This window comes from Amia ocellicauda, chromosome 20, assembly GCF_036373705.1.
Source record: "Amia ocellicauda isolate fAmiCal2 chromosome 20, fAmiCal2.hap1, whole genome shotgun sequence".
NCBI classification, from domain to species: Eukaryota; Metazoa; Chordata; class Actinopteri; order Amiiformes; family Amiidae; genus Amia; species Amia ocellicauda.
The window spans coordinates 11995292-12016723 of NC_089869.1; the positions used below are offsets into that span (position 1 = coordinate 11995292).

Sequence of the window (21432 nt, forward strand, 5' to 3'; positions counted from 1 at the left end):
CGTACAACCTTGAGGCGGATGGGCTACAACAGCAGAAGACCCCACCGGGTACCACTCATCTCCACTACAAATAGGAAAAAGAGGCTACAATTTGCACAAGCTCACCAAAATTGGACAGTTGAAGACTGGAAAAATGTTGCCTGGTCTGATGAGTCTCGATTTCTGTTGAGACATTCAGATGGTAGAGTCAGAATTTGGCGTAAACAGAATGAGAACATGGATCCATCGTGCCTTGTTACCACTGTGCAGGCTGGTGGTGGTGGTGTAATGGTGTGGGGGATGTTTTCTTGGCACACTTTAGGCCCCTTAGTGCCAATTGGGCATCGTTTAAATGCCACGGCCTACCTGAGCATTGTTTCTGACCATGTCCATCCCTTTATGACCACCATGTACCCATCCTCTGATGGCTACTTCCAGCAGGATAATGCACCATGTCACAAAGGTCGAATCATTTCAAATTGGTTTCTTGAACATGACAATGAGTTCACTGTACTAAACTGGCCCCCACAGTCACCAGATCTCAACCCAATAGAGCATCTTTGGGATGTGGTGGAACGGGAGCTTCGTGCCCTGGATGTGCATCCCACAAATCTCCATCAACTGCAAGATGCTATCCTATCAATATGGGCCAACATTTCTAAAGAATGCTTTCAGCACCTTGTTGAATCAATGCCACGTAGAATTAAGGCAGTTCTGAAGGCGAAAGGGGGTCAAACACAGTATTAGTATGGTGTTCCTAATAATCCTTTAGGTGAGTGTATTTTGTAAGTCACCCTGGATAAGGGCATCTGCTAATAAATAAATAATAATAATACATTCTGTGTAACACTTTAAAACAATGTGGTGTGATTCCTTGTGAATTCATATTAATACCACAGGATTAACACATCAATACCTCATGCACATCATCTGAGTTCTGAGGTTGAGCACATGAACCCTAACCCTAAACCTGTAATACGTGTATTTAACATCCAAACACAGATGAAGTGTGTGACATATTGATCTGTTAATCCTGTGCCGTATATTAGTTCATTAGGAATCACACCACCTTATTTTATTGGGTGTTTACTGTGAACTAATAGGGTATCATTGTATGTTGTCCCTTTGGCCTTAGACAGAGTGCTCCCAAACATGCCGTAAGTCAGCACACACTTTGCCACTTCTTCACTTCCCATTCACCACAATCTCACATTTACCATATTCACATTCATACAGACCCCAAACAACATGTACTGGGCTCAGAATGAGATTGAACACAAACTGAGACTTGCATTGAATTATCTTCAATATGTTTTCTTTCTCATGATAACACTATAAACAGAAGCATGCCAGTTGACATCAATAATGAGCAGCTGGGCGGAGCATCAAGGATAGAAAGTGCACCAACAAGTGCAGTACAGTGTTGTCAAATTAAGGATCTTACATGACAGCACACGTCTAGAATCTACCAGAGAACAGCCGAGGCAGGAAAGAGTGCAGAATGTGGGTGTGGCTGTTGTGTCGTCACGTCCGGGAGCAATGATCTGTGTTGTGCATCAGGGTGAAGTGCTTCTAGAAGCGATTGACCAACATTTAACAAGATCGTGGAGTTGTTTCTGTTGACACTCACTCCCGCGGGTGATATCATGATCAGAAGCACATCTCCATGAACGGGTAAAGGTCGTTCCCCTTGTGAAGTCCGGGACTAGACTAATCCGCAGAAGACAACAGACACCGAATAGTCCTCGCTGTGGCTTTTGCAGGTAAGACTTAAAATCCACAGTACAATTTTCCGTTCTTTGTACAGGACCCACGTTTCTATAAAAAAGTGATCAGTCGTCCAGGACCTCTGCATTGAGTGAATGTGCACATTGTCTCCTGAAGGGAATAGAAAGCAAACCCCAAACGCTCATTCGCATCTCGGTGCAGACGACTGTCACAGTATAAAGTTCAGGTCATTACTGCTACCCAGCTAGCTCCCAGATTGTAGCTGAAATCTGTCCGTGAAGGATCAAGCGCTATATTTTGGTGTTTCAAAGTGCAATGGGCTGATCTCTGTGAGTGCTCGCTGCAAAAATGACAGTTTTCCTACTTATAAATGCTCGCTACTGGACATAGTACAGTATATTCTACATGAATGCATTATTGTTTTGATGATGGATATTGTTCACAATGCCTTTGAATGTAATGGTATGCTTTTGAATACGCCAGGGCCTGCAAGTAATGTGCTTTGTACAAATTGTATTTAAAAAAAAGCCAACGCAAGCATAACGAAGGGCTTTCGAGTGTCTTCCGTTTCGATCACATATGAAATCGTTGTTACTCATGACTGCCTTATATTTCATATTTTAAAACAACGTCCCGAAACTATATATGCATTGATTTAACGACATGGCAAGTGGTTCGTTGGTTTTGGACCCTAATAAAGCAGGAGATCTCGTTGTGTGTTAGTACTGCCCCGCCAGTCACACAGCAGCAGCCCTGAGTTCTGGAACATTCAAGTGTTCTCGAACTGTAGGGCGAAGTTAAGCAACGTGCTTGATCGTGTCAGACAATAAAGCCTGCCCACGCTTTAGTGTGAAAAGCTGTCCTTTATTTATATATACCACCGTCTCAATGCAGACGTATTGTACTTGAAATGTGTGTACACTACAGCTAGCTACACATGCATTTCCTGAAACTGGCAAAGTAGCGATTCTGTATGCGTGTTGGAGCTTCCACCCAATCCGTTGGCTGTTTAACTGTCTCTAATTCAAAATTACGTGATGTATAATAAATGCAGTGAAGTTTGCCGAGTGTAAACTTCAAGTCCTAGAACCAACTGTTTATATTGACGCTCTCTATGACGTTGACACATCCTCCTAGTTGCCAGGGATGATTACTAAATGTTGTTGTATTTGTGTCTTTGGATGAACTATGATTACTTCCATGTTCCCCAGTGCCACATCTGTTATTTCCAGTAAGACAGCAGGCGCTGTCACTTGAGTCAAATACATGTAAAACAACAACAACAACAACAACAACAACAACACACTTTGAGGGTTGTACCAGACATCCTGGTTGGATTTGAGTGACTTTTTGGTCTGTGTTTGTTGCTTATTTCTGCTTGTTGACCTCTACTTTCAGTTCAACCCGCTGCTTGACAGTTGGCAGTGAAAGGAGCAAGTGTGGCGGGGTGGAGGTGGGCCACCATGCTGTGCTGGGGTAATGCATCCTTTGGTCAGCTAGGCTTGGGCGGGATCGACGAGGAGACCGTGATAGAGCCCCGCAACTGCGAGTTCTTCCATGGCAAAAAAGTGTGCGACATGGGCTGCGGGCGCCGGCACACCGTGTTTGTGCTGGAGGATGGCACAGTGTACACCTGCGGCTGCAATGACCTGGGGCAGCTTGGGCACGAGAAGTCCAGGAAGAGACCAGGTAACCCGCTTTTTGATTTTTATTATTTTATTTAGTTATTTTTGTTCAAAATCTATGAATGAATATTATTATTGTATTAATTATATTATGTTTCTGGAAACACTGGTCAGTAACATTTAAAACTTATAATCATATTTAAATTTGCACCCAATGGGTTTGTTTCTAATATTATGTTAAACTTTCCTACCTTCTTCCATAACATAGATACTTATTAGAGCCACTGTTTATTTTTAAGGGATGTGACACTTAAGAATGCAAAAGAACAAACCTATAGGGTAAAATGTTTATATACCTGCAACTTTTTATAGCCTACTGATGACAGCTGACCGCTTTAAACAAAGCCATATGGCCCATGAATGTTTAGTGCAGAGGCCAATGCAGGGTAGTTCCTGTATACTCTATTGCAACAGCTGAGAAAAGTGTCTTCTTTTTGTAGTAGAAGAGATCTCAGATTTCCAAACTCTTTCATTTGGAGTTTGTTTCAATCTGTCGTCTGCACGATACTCCTCGTTTCAGTTTAAACTTCTGTCCGAGGTAGTGCATGAAAACACTTCCCGCAAAATGAAAGGGAAAAGCACTACAACGGATACTAGGGTTGGGAGTAATTGGTACCCCACTCTACTGTACGTCTCTGATGAAGCAGCGTAGTTCTGGAATAGATCCCACAGGTTTTTGGGACTACACTAGTTTACTTCCTGTTGGCCACCCATGTATCATTTGTCTGCCCTTGGACAGCGGCCGTTTCATTAGTTAGTTTTATTGGAAAGCCGAACAGGGTCTCGCTGCCACTGTGCGGGACAGAGACTCCAGATGATTTCAGTGCGGGGAGGGGGAGGGGATCGCTGTCCGGCTGTAAAAGCTTCTGATGACTAAGCTGATTCCAGGCATTCCTCTGCCAGGTCTTTGCCCATGCAGCAGAATGTCAGCGGGACACTGGCGTTGCTCAAAAGCAAGCAGAAGGAGTCCCATTTCATTTTTGCAATGTACTTAAAAGGGGAAATAAAATGAGCCTAGTTTGTAGGACTTTGTAGGCTTGCTCTCGCCACAAGCAAACTCATTATCTCTGTCAGCTGATTCATTCGCTGCTGCCACCTAGCTGGACTTTGATTGTTAATATTTTGACACCACGTTTTGAGATCCAAACATTGTTTCATTTGTATATTATCATAATTTGCATCAGCCTTTTTAATACATACTTGTTACTGCTTTCCTTCTAAAACCATGGATAAACCAATCAAATGTGAACATTCAACATCTGTATTTGGTCCTATTGTAACTCCAGAACTTTTCATTAAATTAAACCTATATTTTGGTAAATCACCTAACTTTTTTTTCCTCCATGTAAGTACCTGATATAGTTTGTCAAATAAATGACCGAATATGTAATTTTCATATTCAAAATGTTCTCCAAATAATCCCAAAGTAAAAGACTTCACACACTGGATGAGACGGAGTACACTGCAGTGTACAGTGTGTTTTTCAAAGATTGTAAACCACACAATAAATAATATGTAAATACTTAATCTAACTTTGACTCTGCTACTTGGAACATATTTGTGATCCTTTCTTTGATGTGCAAAATATGCCTTTATATCAGTTTTATCTGGTACAATCTGGTATAAACTTCGAGTACATTTATATTTTGTAGTGAATCAAATATCTATCCCTAATAATACTTGGAGGAACCATACTATCGTCACTTCATTAACATTTTAAAAACATCATTCCACTTGACTTTCCCTTTTTTTATGTATATAATTTCTGTATTCTACCCTTCTAGCAGGTCAGATGTATAGTGGTATGGGTGTCAGGAATATGATGGGCAGCTGAGGGTTGATAGGCCCTGGGATGATTTATGTTTGATTCTGTAGAGCAGGTCGGGGCTCTGGACGCGCAGAACATCATCACCGTGTCCTGCGGTGAGGCCCACACCCTGGCCGTGAACGACAAGGGGCAGGTGTTTGCGTGGGGCCTGGCTGCGGACGGACAGCTGGGCCTGCCTGGAGCGGAGGAAAGTGTTCGGGTACCCAGGTATCTCCCCTTCCTTTGATTCTCTGCTACTCCTTCTCGACCGCTCCAATGCTCATTGAATTTCAGCACAAGTGACACATTGTAAATCCTCATTAGTGGAACAGTTGGAGAACATTAGTGGCAACTTCAGTTATCTGGTGTTGACAGCCTCCTTGTAGTCGGCTTTCTCTGATCAGTGGGTTGGGTGGCAGTCATTGCATCACTTAATTTCCAAAATTGGTCCTTTATGGGGGTGTTTAGTAAGGATGCAACTGTATAATTTGATGCGTAAAGCATATGTGTAGCATGAGATGAAAACATAATGGACACTGCAGCTTTTTATGTATTTTTATTTGATCTTGTATGCTCTAGCTCACTCAGTTTCAATGTTAGTGATGTAGACAGTACTGGGTATCAAGGTTTGTAGTTTTATAACCTAGGAAGACCTTTACCACATTTGCATCTCAATTTTGATTGAAGATACTGCATGAAAGCCCAACAGAGATCTGGAAGCTCCTTCACACCACAATCTTGTTGCTTCCGGCCTGCCCTTCTTTCACGCAATGTCTGCTGTCTTGTGTGATACGGTGGGGTGATTTTTACCTTCAGCTTGATTGAGTTTGTCTATTTTAAGCCATGCTGCTTACCTGCTTCCCTGGTTTGATTTTTCGGAAGTGAGCAATTGGAGCTTTCAGCATCCTGGGTTTGTTCGTGCGAGTCCTTAATGTATGACTTCTACATGTTCAGAGGCGTTTGTGATGCAAAGGGAACTTGAAATGCCTACCCATCTTGTTGTACATGGTAATGGGTTGAAAACTTGTTTTGCTGAATGTGTTTCTCTCTTTTTATTTTATTTTATTAGAAATATCAAGAGTTTGTCAGAAGTTCAAATAGTCCAGGTGTCCTGTGGATTCTGGCACTCTCTCGCACTGTCAAAAGGTAGGACACTAGACATACATGCGTTAACAACATGGGTATCCATGCTAACAGTGCACACCGCAAACCTCTCTGTACGTAGACAGTATTATTGGTATGGTGTCTGTCTATTGCCGGGTTTTTATCAACTTGCAGATATTGCATAATTTTGTTTTTCAGTTCCAGAATTTCATTTTACTTTCAGTTTTGAAATTGATTTGTTTTTGTTTAGATCCAGTTTCAGTTAAATATTATTCTCTTCATCAATCACTTGTTTTTGGAAGAAGTAATAATACTAGGAAAGTAGGTATTATAATACATGAGATGTAAATTACATAATTCAGTATTATTGACTGTTTAGAAGAAATATATTGGCATTGGTCAGTTGAAAGATTGAAAGTAACATGGGCCAATGGGAACTAAACAGGAAATGAAGTTGAATTGTGCATATCTGATTAAAATACTTTGAAATGACAATAACATAAAAAATATATATAATATGATAATTTCGTTTGTTCCCTTTCAGTTTTTTAAATTTATTTTAGCTGTTTCTCTTAACTGAATGTTTTATTATTTCAGTTTTTGCAAATCCTTGGCATTTTCGGAAGACAGTCCGTCTTGATTCAGTGTTAATCATATACTAACTACTATACTACACTTTTTATATGCAGGACTGTGGCCTGACATTTCAAGAATTGCAATTAACAAATCTTTGAAGAAAAAACCTAGGAATTAAAGGTTATAGTTTTTTTATTATTATGAATTTACTTGTGCAGGAAGTCAGATCTACTCTTGGGGACAAAATAAATACGGCCAGCTGGGACTGGGGAATGAGTACAAAAATCAGTCGTCTCCTCAGCTGATCCGGTCATTGCTGGGCATTCCCTTCGCTCAGATATCGTCAGGGGGAGCCCACAGCTTCGCACTCACCCTCTCGGGAGCAGTGTTTGGCTGGGGACGCAACAAGTTCGGTCAACTAGGCCTCAACGACGAGAATGGTAAGACGAGCGAAAAGAAACTCGCAACAGGGTCTTACTGTAGGTGAATGGTATGAATGGTATGTTTTGTCTTTTAATAGTGACAGTGTTTAAGTTCTTTATGAAAATGCTCATAAGAAAAATAGTTGTACCCGTACCAGAGAGAGACGTGTAACTTTACTTGAAAGTTGCTGTTTGCGGACGTACATGTTATTTCCTGGCATTTAAGTATTTCTTTAGTTTTTGTTTCTATCTAGTGTTCTAGTGGCAGATGTCTCTTATCTCTTTGAAAGAATGCATCAGTCTGCCCTGCCTTCATCAAAGAAGGAACTTATGTTCTGCAAGATGAAAATAAACTGTTTCTGTTTCAGACAGATATGTCCCTGTCCTCCTTAAATCTCTCCGTTCACAGAGGGTTGTGTACATCTCTTGTGGAGAAGATCACACAGCTGCCCTTACAAAGGTATTCATGCTATTACCCACTGTGCTGTTCTCGCCTTATTGATCTCTTACCTTGATGTCTTCAGGGAGCGTTTGTAAGGAGTAGTTTGTATTTTTGCTTTTTCTGTTGGTTTACAATAAAGCCTCCACAAAATTCACAGGGGAATTCACAGGTGGATTTGTGTAATGTCAGTGTACTCTAATATGTGCACTTAATCTGTATATTTCAGTGGAATAAGAGAGGTGTTTTTAATGTGTTGAATGATGGTGCATTTTGCTGGCCCTTAGGTATGATACGTATAATAGAAATCTTTGTACTATAGTTTGCTAACCTATAATACTCAGTTACATTTTAATTTACATATATTAAGTTCCTAGACAGCCTCAGTCTCGGGGCGGCACTGGTTGTGAAATGCTCGCATGCTCATCTGTCCTTGGTCTTTAAACTCAGCTCCTGCAAAAGTGCCCACAGCCTGCATACTAGATTTGAATTGGATCCACTTCAGTATTTTATTTATTTATGTATGTATTTTAATGTGTGCTGTAGGAGGGTGGCGTATTTACATTTGGAGCTGGGGGTTATGGTCAGCTGGGCCACAACACCACCAACCACGAAATAAATCCCAGGAAGGTCTTCGAGTTAATGGGGAATGTAGTCACGCAGATAGCCTGCGGTAGGTAAGTACCATCCGTCTTTGGCACTTTTATTAAAGGAACTGAAAGGACTCCTCATAAATCGGGAGTACGAAATTAAAGCCAAAGATTCTCAGATTCCTGTAAACTCCTGTAACTGTGTGGCAGACATGTTCGTGGTACCTTTAGCATGGATGTACTGCACAGTAACATGTTTCTCTTGTATTAACTGCATATAAAATGTCAATTTAAAATGAAACTGTGACAATGCAATAGAGCACCCAAAACAAAACTTACATCAGGTGCAGAAAAGGATCTTTATACTTTGGAAGAGATTGTTGATGCAGGTTCAGCCTCTAGGATGTGTATGTCACTTTTCTTTAAGGGGAAAAGTCTGCTAAACCATTAAATATGTAGTTATTAAGGGGGCACAGGAATTCCTTATTTCACTGAATCCTTTATGAATAATTTGGTTTCTCAGTAGGAAAGACCTTGTTAAATAAGAAACACCTTTTCATTAGCCTAATATTGTTTTCTTCATTGTAGTCAGTATCTCCGATTTTGTGTCTTTCTTCAAGGCAGCACACATTAGCGTTTGTCCCCTCATCTGGAAAGATTGATGCCTTTGGTCTGGGGGGAAATGGTCAACTGGGAACTCGCTCAACGAGTAACAGGAAAAGCCCTGCTCCTGTAAAAGGCAACTTTGTGGCCTATAACGGACAGTGTCCTCCTAATATAAGTAAGTGCTTATCACTTTTAAATACATGAGGATATGATTTGATACACAGCATCTGATGACTCGCACATTCATTATATTAAGATAGGTTGTTATTTTTTTATTTTTTTTAACTAAACTAACTTAAGATCATATCTTGCGCCAGGCATACTCAGTTGATGCTTTCTATCTTTTTACATTTTGATTTCATCAGTCAAAGTCCCCAAGTTACATTAAACCCCCCATCATTCATGCTTCATTCCATAAAATTAAATATTAATGTAACTAAGGGAATTGCCTAATAGAATTAAAATTTAAAATGAATAAATGTGGTAAACCTACTCAGAAACACACATTATTCATGCAGACACCCACACTAGATGTGTATTTAATATAAGATCTCAGTCTTGTTAGAACTGAAACTTAGTCGACTTCCTCAAATGCCTAAAAAAAAAAAGTTTTCAAATTGTATTCGTTTCTATTTTTATATATGGGAATATTTGTATCTGAACAATGCAATTCCTTGTGGCAGGCACTATATTCAATTGTGATTGATTGCATTTCATCTAGATATTCATCTTGCTTTTAGCTGCACATTAAACTTGGTTCATTATAAATTAGAATACATGATAAGCAGACCGCTAAAAGCACAGAAGCAATGGGAATCGATAGCATTTCTTTTCAATAGCAAACGAGAGATTAAGGAGAGGTTTAGGGAATTGGCTTGTATATCTAAGGAAATATTTCTAGGATTCAACGTTTTATTTTAGGATTTCTGTATGCTGATGTGATCTGCTGATTTATTATTAGAGCTATAAAGAAGCCTTTTCTGTTTTTCTGTTTTAGCATTAGCTTCAGGAGACTGTAGAATATGAATGGACTGATTTGTGTTGCAGATATTGAGGAGTGCTGTTGTGTGAAGAGGGTGTATGCGGGTGGAGACCAGAGCTTTGCACATTACTATACTCCTCAGGTAGGTCCATATTGTTAATCACAATTTTGTGAATATAGTGCCAGCAATGTTTTAAATTCATGAGCTGCTGGTTAATAATTCAAGAGAATCTGGATTTTTATTTGAGGGAGCCTGTTTTTTTGGTTTTGTGAAAGTAGAATTGGTCTCTAAGGAGCTGCTGCACTGAGATATTGCGAACAGTGCTGCTGAGATGGATCGTGGAAGAATGTGAGTTCATCATTAATTGCCTTAATGTCCGCTTTCTTTCAGAATTCCCTGCCTTCAGACGATGTCCGAATCCCAGACCCACGCAAACACATTCTGACCTTAAACGCTGAGCTCATTCAGAGGTGGCTGAACCACGCGCAGTGCCGACTGCCTGCAGAGATCGCCAAGTAAGACTTCCTGTGCTGGAACTTTCACTGTAACTATCACATTGTGTATATAAATATTGGGTTCAGTATGATGCAGCACTGCATATAAATGAAATATCCAGTAAGGTGTTGCTGTGTTGCTGCACTATGAACACAAGCACTGCCAGGACTTCTCAGTGTGCACTGTCAAATTTGTGGATCGGATGAGGTTTGCTGAGCATTTATGATTATGGGGAACTAGCCTCGAGCTCTTTGCATTCATAAATAACTAATTTGGTGGCTGCTATATAAAGGCTATATATATATATATATATATTTTTACCGTGGGGCCTAGGAGAAAGTACACTGCTCAAAAATGAATGAAAAATAACAGACTGTTCCTTTCTTCTTCTATCCCTGCAGTGAGATTGATTTAGTGTTTTCCTCTGCAGGCTGTCTCAATGGGAGCTTCTTATCTGAAAGGTAATGGTGAATCTGCTACACATTTGAGTGTTATCAGTGGCAACAGAAACACATGCACACACTCCAGATGTGCTGCATTAGTGCTCTTTCATTTATCCAGTAAACACACTGGTGCTATTCCAGTTGTTGAAGGGTAAAATAAAGGCTTTAAGTGTGTGCAATTATATTTTCTTATTGCTGCTCCCCCATCCCCATGTGAAACAGGTCAACTGGCCTACATCTGGCTTGCTATGGTCAAATATACCAATAGGTGTATGTATCATCATCATCATCATCATCATCATCATCATCATTGGTTTATGTTGATCCACTGCTGGATGATATTTCTGCATGTTTCAAACTATAACTTCACTTTTCCATGTCACTCCTGCAAAGTTTATTTTTTCCCCATCTTTTATGTGGTGGTCTTCGAGGTATTTTTTCCTTCTCTTGTCACGATACCAGAATTTTGACTTCGATACCAGGTTTAGTATCACAATACTCGATACCAATACGATACCACAACAACAGAATATAAAGAAGAAAACAAACGTGTTATCCAAGGCACAGAATAGCCATTGAGCTTTTTTTTTTTGTGTGTGCTGAATTGCACTCCGCCCTTGCGAGGGTATCCGCATATCTTTGGTCACTTTTGTTTAGCGCAGATTTCCACAGCGCTGCACCACCAATGGGAACAGTGGAATTCTGCAGATCTGCAGTTGTCCATTTTCACTCTCAATGATGTCACATATTTTTGTTTGTTCTCAGATCAGTTCATTTTTTTATTTTTCTTGTTCTTCCAAGTATACATATTTCCTTGCTTCTTTGAGTCTTCCACAGTTTCTGTAACATTTGTGCATATATGTATATACTTTTTTTTAAATCAAATTCTCTTTTCATCTAACCATAGACTTGACAATGTGTTTTTTTTTTTTATTCCACAGTGTCTTTATTTTTCATAGATTAATATATAAGTGGTTTTGGAGTTGTCAGCTTCTCTTGTCTCACATCCTTTGCTTTGTTCTGCTGTAGACAGCACAAAATGATTATTTATTTGTTTATTTCATTTTTAAATTCCAGTTGGAGTTACACGTAGGCTAAGAATCATGAGTCATGCTTGTCATGCGTGTGTTAGTTCTTCTAACACAAACCCTAGGAGGAGCTGAGGTGAAGTATTTTTCCATTTCTTTCCCCCAGCAATCCAGATCATTACAAAACCAGCAGTAAATTGTCAGGGGTGGATATGAACGCCGCACGACTTATGTTTCACAGACTGATCCAGCCTGATTTCCCACAGATTACGCAGCAGGTTAGTGGGTAGTGCTCTCAGAGTAACGAAGACGTTTGAACAGTCCGACTCGCATGGTCTCCGCATACTGTGGAATTTGGCATGCCTCTTGAGATTGCAACATGATGGTCCACAGTCTGCCTTTTAAACGCATATTGTCCTAGGTTAACCCCCATCTTAGTTTACCCTCGGTCCTTCAACCATTCATCTATTGATGTGTGTGTTGCTGCTTGGAATACATTCAACTAGCAAATATCAGCTGCATGTGTAACTGGTAGAAGCAAAGACTTCCTGGCAATAAAAAATTATAGTATAATTTTAATGAATGACAGAACTATGAAACCCCAGCCATATCAATTGCTGTGTTAGTGTATGGTTTGCAATTTTGTTTTTTCTTTTTCTGCAAGGTTGCTGCCAGTTTGGAAAAGAACTTGATCCCTAAACTTACCAACTCTCCTCCAGATATCGAAGCTCTGCGTCTGTACCTCACTTTGCCCGAATGCCCAATTTTTAGTGACTGCAACAACTTCATCACTCTGACAATCCCATTTGGCACAGCTGTTGTCACTCTGAAGGAAGCAGCTCTGAAAGTCCTTGGTAAGGATTTTTCTTCAATGGTGTATGTAGAGACAAGGATTTTAAAAACAGTTTTAACTATCTACACAGTATCACCTGTTATTTTCCAATCTAACCCAAGCAGGTGCTTTTAGAGTGAAGTTGTCCAGATAACTTTGCTCAGAAAAGTGGAATATTTAGTAATCTCTGGTTTGTACGTTTTAAATGTAGTTGTGTTTCATGGAATCTTCCAGAGAACTGGTGGTCAAGACATGAGCCCCCAGTCTTCCAGAGGCTTGTGGAGCTGTACAAGGAAGTGGTGGTGAGTCTGCTGAATATGCAGAAGATTGGCATCCCCCACTCGGAGGCGAGAATATTCGGCTCTTTCCTGCACACCGCTTTGAAATTCCTCGAGATTCTCCACAGGGTGAGGAGAAACGCGAGTGTTTTTTTCATATTGTTCAGCCTCGTAATTAAATGATGTGAGTGATTACGCATGTGGGAATAGAAGGTGAAGAAATAGAACGTCATTGGTTGTTCTCACTTGTTGTTTGTCTATATTTATTTGCTTTGTTGTATACTTTGTGGTTAGACACTCGTTTTCCAGTAGTCAATTTCATTTTTAATGCACGTCAAATCTGATCGAATCAATCTCGTTTCGATTCCAAAATTAACTCATCGTATGACAATGACGGACTCCGTGCGCAAGCTGAGACAGATGCGCGCACTTGTTTTTTTCCTCTCAAGCACGTAAAAATCGGATGCATCTTTGGATCCAGTGTGCAAAGTCATGGTTATTCTTTCACATTCTAGCCTTCCTAGGAATTGGCACGGTTGTAAGTAGAGAATATGAATGTACCTTCAAATACACCACTTGTTATTCATTTTAATCTTGCTTTTTAGGTCAATGACATGGCTGTGCAAATAATTCAGTACGACAAATTCTACATCCATGAGCTGGAGACCCTGATAGACATTAAGAACGACTATATCACCTGGATTCAACAGCAGACGTATGGGATGGTAAGATAAACACAATAAACACTGTGCGTGACTGTGTGCTGACCCCAAGGTCCGTGCAGCTTCTGAGCTACATTTCTTAGCCAGATATTGCTTTGTTCAGGAAAGTACAGAAAGACATGAGCAATATGGGGGCGAAGATAATGTGAATAGACCAGGGTGCCGGACTTATTGCTCCTGGCAACTGTGTGTACTAGGAAATGCATTAATTCCTTGTGTATTTGAAATCTTTGACTTGCTCAGCAGTAGAGATCAGATGCTAATGCTTCTTCTGTCTCTTAAATTTCTTTCTGCTGCCTTTTTTTGTAGGACCTCAACCATGGATTAGAGGTAAGCTTATGAGCGGTCCTGGTTGATGCGTCACATAGGTCTTCTGTCATTTCTTTCACAAAGATGGAACACCAATCTCGTGGCTTATTGGCCGAATAGTCCTAGAGCTGCTCAGATAAAGATCATTATCAGAGAGATTCTCCAGCAGGAAATTGAAATCCTCAGCCTCATCCTCATGAATCATCTCATGATTCTTTAGCTGTAAAACTAACCGTGTTTGTTGTTTGGCCAACATTCATAACCCCTGTCATGAATCCGCACACATAGGTTCTATTCACCCTGTATTGACATGCAGTTTTCAAGGAAGTTGGGCTAACGGACTGAGAGATCTGTTCATCTTTGTCCTTCCAGATGACAGACATTCCCGTCACTATTTGTACCTATCCCTTTGTATTTGATGCCGCAGCAAAGACGACATTACTGCAGACAGACGCTGTGTTACAAATGCAGGTGAGTGCGTACTGTGCGTACCTTTCTCTTCTTCCTTTTGTTTCAGACAAATTTGAATTACAGCCTCACTGAAGATGAAATTTATTTCATAATGGCCAGCGAGCACTTGTCTACTCTGAGGGTTAGGAAAATACCCCGTTTTGATGGATTTTGTGCTTTTCCCAGATGGCGGTTGACCAGGCCCAGAGGCAGAATTTCTCTTCATTGTTCCTGCCGGTGGTGGAGTCCGTAAACCCCTGTCTGATCCTCATTGTTAGAAGGGAAAACATTGTTGGGGATACCATGGAAGTACTGCGGAAATCAAAGAACGTCGACTACAAGAAACCTTTGAAGGTGATTCTTGGCATTGGTACCCTGCATATTTCTCATTTTGCATAGTGTGTGTGGGGGGCGAATACTTGTTTTCTATGGCGAAATATGGATCTTGATGCAGTTAGGTACAAGCCTCAGTGGAACCAACACCTGTACAACCAAAAAAGTTGCAGTGTGGTAGTCTTACTACTGAGCCTACTTTTTATCCCAGGTTATCTTCGTGGGGGAGGAGGCTGTGGATGCTGGCGGGGTTCGAAAGGAGTTCTTCCTGCTCATAATGAGAGAGCTGCTGGATCCCAAATATGGCATGTTTAGGTATTATGAAGACTCCAGGCTAATATGGTTTTCAGATAAGGTAATAAGTTTTAGTTTGAAATGTCTGTCTGTTTAGCTATATCAGTCACGTTTAACTGTATTTGATTAATGCGAGCATGCAGTGTTACATTTGTTAATAAGGTAAATGAGTTTTCACAGATGTACAATAAATACAGTTTAACAGTGTTTATTGTACCTAATGTTAGTGAATGCTTTGCTCTTAGGTCTTACTTTTTAAAGCGTCTCCCAACTTATTTCTAATATGCAGTTATGACTATGCACTCATCTTAGGTGAATAATATTATGTATTTAATTTTTCACTAGACTTTTGAAGAAATTGATTTATTTCATCTAATCGGGATTATCTGTGGCCTGGCGATCTATAATCTGACCATCGTGGACCTGCACTTCCCCTTGGCTCTGTATAAAAAGCTGTTGAAAAAGACGCCCACACTGGACGACCTGAAGGAGCTGATGCCTGATGTTGGGAGGTGAGTAGGAAGCAGGAATAGGACCGGGCTGCAGTTCCTTAAGAAAATAACTGGACATCGAATAGCCTGTCCTTGAATTCCAGCATATACTTGGTTATACTGGAAACTCCTGTGCAATCTCTGACATTATCATCTCTCCACAGAAATCTGCAGCATCTACTGGATTACACCGAAGACGATCTAGACGAAACCTTCTGTTTAAATTTTACCGTACGTAAACATGCTTTTCGGTTATTTTTTATTTCTCTTGTGTTGCAGGCAGAAATCTTGACACATTTTTGCAGTTTTTACAGTGCTTGTACGGGATTTGAAACTCCCATATTTTAAAACCTACATTGGGGTTTCATTCTATCGTACAGAATAACCTTACAAAGATATTCGATTTTTTTTTCTTTCTTTTATAACAGATTACAGTGGAAAACTTTGGAGCTACCGAGGTCAAGGAACTGGTTCCAAATGGTGGAGAAATCTGTGTTAATCAATCAAATCGGTATGTAAATATTTACTTATGCCCCCTATGTAAGCATGCATAATAAAATGTACTAGTGCATATTGGATATTGTCTGTTAGGGTGATAAAATGTGTTGCATATGTTTGTTTTCAGCCTTTATATTTGCTGCATTAGTAGAAGGTGAGTCTTGTTTGGCCGCAGTATTTTGTATCTTTGGTGTCATTTCTCCTCTGGGAAAGTGCCACAGAATCAACTTTCCTGCCTAGACATATGACACCATGTCTACAGATTGGTTTGCAAACAAAAGGCATTGCAGAAACTTGGCCTTTTTGTTTCTTCACTGAAGCAACACACTTCTAAGACCAAACAAGTCAGGGTGAATAAAATAAATGTTCTTGATTAGGCCATCAAAATCTCCAGACCTCAACCTAGTTAATGGTTTGTGGTCTGAAGCTGGAGTAGAAGACCCTGAACTCACAGTTTTAAAGGCCAAAGCAGGATACACTAAATAAGAATTGCTGGGTGTGATTAAAGGACAACATTGTGTATTTGGAAACGTAAAGTGTGTAACTTTTATTGATAAATATGCTGTTGATATACATTTAGTATTGATACTTTTATCACAGTGTGACTTATTTATATTTAAAAAATACTGAATGTACAATTTGGGACCCTACCAAGGTATTATATGTTTGGATCACTAAGCAATCACTTTAACTCAACTTTAATTTTTCAGGCAGGAGTTTGTCAGTGCATATGTTGACTACATCTTCAATAAATCTGTGGCTCCGTTATTTGATGCATTCTATGTGGGATTTCATAAAGTGTGTGGCGGCAAAGTCCTCCAGCTGTTTCAGCCCAGCGAGCTGCAGGCAATGGTCATTGGAAACACCAATTATGACTGGAAAGAGTTGGAAAAGGTAGGCAGCCTCTCGGTTTACAGTAAAAACACATCCTGTTCAGGTTGTCACATTTTGAGAAGATAATTTGTCAGAGTTATAAAGAGGAAAAGTTTTTGAAACAAACCATTTAGGCATTGAGTTAAGAACCATTTTGCATAAATGATTCGCTCTCCCAAAGTTTCCACACAACTTCATGTAATGCTTTGCTGTTTCCCTAGAGCACCGAATATAAAGGCGAGTACTGGGCCGAACACCCCACAATAAAGCTGTTCTGGGAAGTGTTCCATGAGCTGCCACTGGAGAAGAAGAAGCAGTTTCTCTGTAAGTGTGACACGCCATCGGAGAGGGACGATGCAGCACACAGGGCAGGCACTCGCACAGTTTCAACACAAAAACTAAGGAAACTAGCAACAGCAACTGTCCAGAAGAGCATGCCTGGTATTTGAGGTCAAACTTGTTATACAGGCAGAGCTGTAAAAGGTTGTTGATTATCACCCCAAGATAAGTTCACATTCAAGGTATACCTGCCATTTCTGTTTTCTCTAGGAAATATTCCATTTTATGAAAATCTACATTTAAATACTTACAAAACAAATCGTTCATTTCGTACACCAGATTGTATTGTTTGCAGTAGCTTCCTGTGCATCCTGTGTATTGTGTAGCTTCATGTGACACTCCCCTGTTTTCTGTGCAGTGTTTCTGAGTGGCAGTGACCGAATTCCCATAATGGGCATGAAAAGCCTTAAACTGGTGATCCAGCCCACAGGAGGAGGAGACCAGTACCTGCCCGTGGCCCACACCTGCTTCAACCTGTTGGATCTGCCCAAATACACGGACCGAGAGACACTACATGCCAAACTCATTCAGGCCATCGACCACTACGAAGGCTTCAACTTAGTGTAATGTTGCTTAAACACAATACTAAAAAGAGTAGTGCGTCATTAGACTTCACAGACAGGTTGTATGTTTTTTTTTTTTTTTTTTTTTTTTTTTAATTGACTGACTTGGATGGAATCTGAAGAATGTGTAAAAAGGCACTTTAAGAAATCCATTAGCCACAATTGTTTCAAGACGAGAGGAGAAATACAAATTAGGAACAGTCAAGAGGGCGACCTGAAACCTGGGTCATGAGAGGCTTTGTGTCCGAATGCATCTGCCGGACCCCATTCTCAAACTGTTCCTTCATTTATTTGTGGATTTGCCCCCTGAAGGACTAAACAGGGAAAATTTGGTTTCTATCTGGAAGACAAACTGCTTTCTGATTTTAGTCAATGCTTATTTGTTTCTTCATTTTAGTTTTTTTCATTGTTTTCTAGCTGCATTAAAATATGCATTTAGCATTAGCAGTTACTTTTCTTATCTAAGTGATGCATCAGTACATTTTGGCACTGATCACTATTTTGAATGTAATCGCTTACTGTTGCGTGTAAAGTGTGGTCTTTTTTTAACAGACTTGTTCAGGACCATGTGCACTGTTCGGGGTCGGGGCAGGGGGGGTGCTAAACTCGGAGCTGGAGTTGTGTACAATTAAAGCGAACGTTTCCTCTTGTGGATCATTTCTTAAAATATTAGATTGTATGGGTAACTTTCCAGGCGTTCACAATCTTGGGGGCATGCAGTAGCCTATGTAGAATTAATCAAATACTTGAACAAATTGATTTATGTTAGTTTCTGTGCCATCAGCATTTGTTTTTATAAAATCTGAGTTTCTGTATTACTGATAAGATACTCTGTATAAAATTAGCAGCTACATTTAAAACGGCAAGGTGGGATGGTTTATGTTATCGATGTGTTAGTGCAAATACACGTTTTATTAGCATAATAATGCTCATTTCAGGTGTGTTTCCTACCTTCTAGTGGCACCACACGAATTACATCATTTTGTTCTCTTAAGATAGGGGCAAGTGCAAATCCTTTTCTGTGTGTCGTCTCGCTTCAACAAACCCCCACAGAAGGCTGAAGAGAATCTGAATGTATAATTGTGTCAAGTGCGATCCCCTCAGCTCGTTGGGGGGAAAAAATGACGTCTGACAATCGTTTCTTGGTTTAGTTTTATTTAAAGTGCACACATTCTTTTGCAAGTGAGACCAACTTCCCTTTGTGTTGGTGAAAAAATAAATCTGTTCATGAGCGGAGCAATATCTCTGCCTTGCGTTTTAATGCGGGAGATCGTGGTGGATCAGTTTGTAATGAGAGCCGCAGGAGGGGCAGCGCTGGGCATTTCCCTCATGGAGCCAGAACCACACGATGGCCGTGTTGTCCTCCTCACCTGGAAACAGGTAGAATACGTTTTTTATATCAAGTCTTTTTGTCTTAAACAATGTATGTATACTAGCAGTATGAGACAAAGAAAATTTATCTTTGCAATAGACGGTATTCAATGTCATTGCTAGTTAAAAATCCCTTAAAACAAAGCTGTGTGTTCCTTAATTGAAACTTCACCATAATTCTGTCATTTTATGTGAGTGCAGCTTACACAGGCAGCCAACCAGTCTCTTGTTGCCAATGCAGGGAACTATATGCGGGTCCTCCTTGGTTCCTGTATATGTCTTGGGCCTGAAAATGCTGAAAGGGTCCTGTGTGGAATAAAAGATTGATGGAACTTCAGGTCATTCTTAAACATACCATAGCAATTGCAATACACTGTCAACTAGTAATTCACTGAGGGGAAAATAGGCTTTGTTAAAGTATGTACTTGACATACCATGTGCACATTACTGATGGAAAAGGACATACATGCCTGGCTCTGTTGCTATTGTTCATGGTACAACCTGCATACAGATCAAGACCAGCACATATCCTAGATCTACATAAAGGTGCTTTGTTTCCTGTCTCCTGGTCAATCACAGCAAGTAGCAGACGTGCAATTGGCAATATTAGAAATATATTTCGTAAGAATTACATACAAGAATGAATCTTATACCGATTTAATGTAATTTTGTATCTTGTTTAAGTTGCTTAAATGGTTTCCTTCCAATTCCCCTTAATTGGTTGGCTTAGAAATGTAAGAACAATTTAAGAGGGGGGGGGGGGGGGGGGGGACAAAGCACTGATTTTCTGTACCTGTCCTTTCTTCAAAGCCTGTAAGGAGCGACGCTCCAGTCCTGTGGCTTGCTCATCATCAGTTGGGATTCCTGAGGAATAAAGGTGTACACTAGTGCACTGATCAGTGGATTGTACTTATATGCATCCGGAAAAATGTATGTTGTGCTCAGTTATAACGTTAAAAGGTTAGACATAGCCTAAGCCCCAACACTTTATTATTGGCTACCTGGGAATATAGTTTGCAAAGCTCATGAAGGTACAAGAGAAGTGAATGCTTGTCAGTAGTCAACCTGCAACACTGAACACGACTTTTGCCACAGTCATTGTGTACAAATACATGTGCTGCGATGCTGTTACAGTCCAGGTAAATCACCCGTTTCTCTGGTCTATATAGTGACGTGACAGCGCGACGCACAACACATGACGTATGCGCGCAATGTGCCGCCGCTCGCACTCAGGACGTGCTGGCACCAATTGTGGCCTGCGCTGCCAAAAAAGGTGGCCCTGCTGCAAAGGCCTGCTAATGAAACGAAAGCACAATGACCTTCATCTCATTATCAATTAAAAAAGTAGTATGTGTGCGAATGCTGTATTTTACTGGACCACGTCACGTTAGCGAAAGTCTCTAAAAACACCCACTACGTGCTAACTGCACAGGTCGCGATGGCTTTCAAAATGTCCTTGTCCGCACATGACCTGCAATGCATACGCTTTGCAACAGTAGCTACTATAATAACTTTATATGATTTGTTAAGCACCAATCGCTTTTTGTGCGTTGTTCCTCTATATTAACATTATATATAAGAGGGAATGCCAAGCGCGGCAGGCGAAAGCTTTATATAGTTTTATTGGGTGGATGGCAGGGGCTGCTTACCCTTCTCCGTGGCTATGGCCCGCTGGGAAGCTCTGGGGGCTGCATTTGCGCTGGCCAAACGAACCGCATTGCACGAAGCCCGGAGGAAAAGACGAGCTGCCATTTCTGCCGCACTTTCACTGTCTGTCCTCCCTGGAGCAAAGTGGGTGCGCTGCCTGCCTCGGCTGCTAAAACTTCATCTGAAACTAACATGATGGACACTAGCTATCAGCCAATCACGATCCAGACTCCGCGACACGTTATCCAATGAGCAGGAAGGATGCGGAGGCGGGTGAGATGGAGCAGGTGTCTATTTTAAGAAACAGACGCTGAATTATTCGATACGTCGTCTGAAGCAAAACTGAGTAAATGCGCATATTTGCGGCAACTGGGGGGGGAATCATACAAATGACGTCTCTTGTAACGAAACGCGTGGTGCGTCACTTGACTTTATTGGATTTGGCCGATATTACCTGCGCAGGTGAGTTTAACATTTTATTCTGAAGTCTGGCAGTTGCTAGCTGTTGTAAAAAACATCCTGTTTATCATTGATTTCCTTGTGTTCA

General features: G+C 40.6%; 2 protein-coding genes across 3 annotated transcripts; one reads left to right on the forward strand and one right to left on the reverse strand.

Annotated features, from left to right (window-relative positions):
* The first annotated feature begins 1498 nt into the window (after positions 1 to 1498).
* On the forward strand, positions 1499 to 19103 carry herc4 (HECT and RLD domain containing E3 ubiquitin protein ligase 4). Of its 2 annotated transcripts, XM_066693374.1 has the most exons (25): positions 1499 to 1742; positions 3106 to 3396; positions 5268 to 5427; positions 6269 to 6345; positions 7098 to 7319; positions 7670 to 7761; positions 8287 to 8417; positions 8951 to 9111; positions 9984 to 10060; positions 10310 to 10434; positions 10816 to 10875; positions 12052 to 12163; positions 12550 to 12739; positions 12952 to 13124; positions 13601 to 13720; positions 14027 to 14047; positions 14399 to 14497; positions 14663 to 14830; positions 15021 to 15164; positions 15449 to 15615; positions 15759 to 15825; positions 16023 to 16105; positions 16803 to 16986; positions 17187 to 17289; positions 17663 to 19103. In XM_066693374.1, exons 2-25 carry the CDS (start codon positions 3171 to 3173, stop codon positions 17869 to 17871), a joined length of 3171 nt encoding a protein of 1056 aa, XP_066549471.1. In that variant the 5' UTR covers positions 1499 to 1742; positions 3106 to 3170; the 3' UTR covers positions 17872 to 19103. The 2 variants fall into 2 exon arrangements, with proteins under 2 accessions (XP_066549471.1, XP_066549472.1); XM_066693375.1 differs by lacking the exon at positions 14027 to 14047.
* cox5b2 (cytochrome c oxidase subunit 5B2) lies at positions 19006 to 21071 on the reverse strand. Its single transcript, XM_066693379.1, has 4 exons — positions 20888 to 21071; positions 20032 to 20102; positions 19445 to 19544; positions 19006 to 19237 (listed from the first exon to the last, which is right to left on the reverse strand). Exons 1-4 carry the CDS (start codon positions 20988 to 20990, stop codon positions 19125 to 19127), a joined length of 387 nt encoding a protein of 128 aa, XP_066549476.1. The 5' UTR covers positions 20991 to 21071; the 3' UTR covers positions 19006 to 19124.
* Positions 21072 to 21432: the final 361 nt, after the last annotated feature.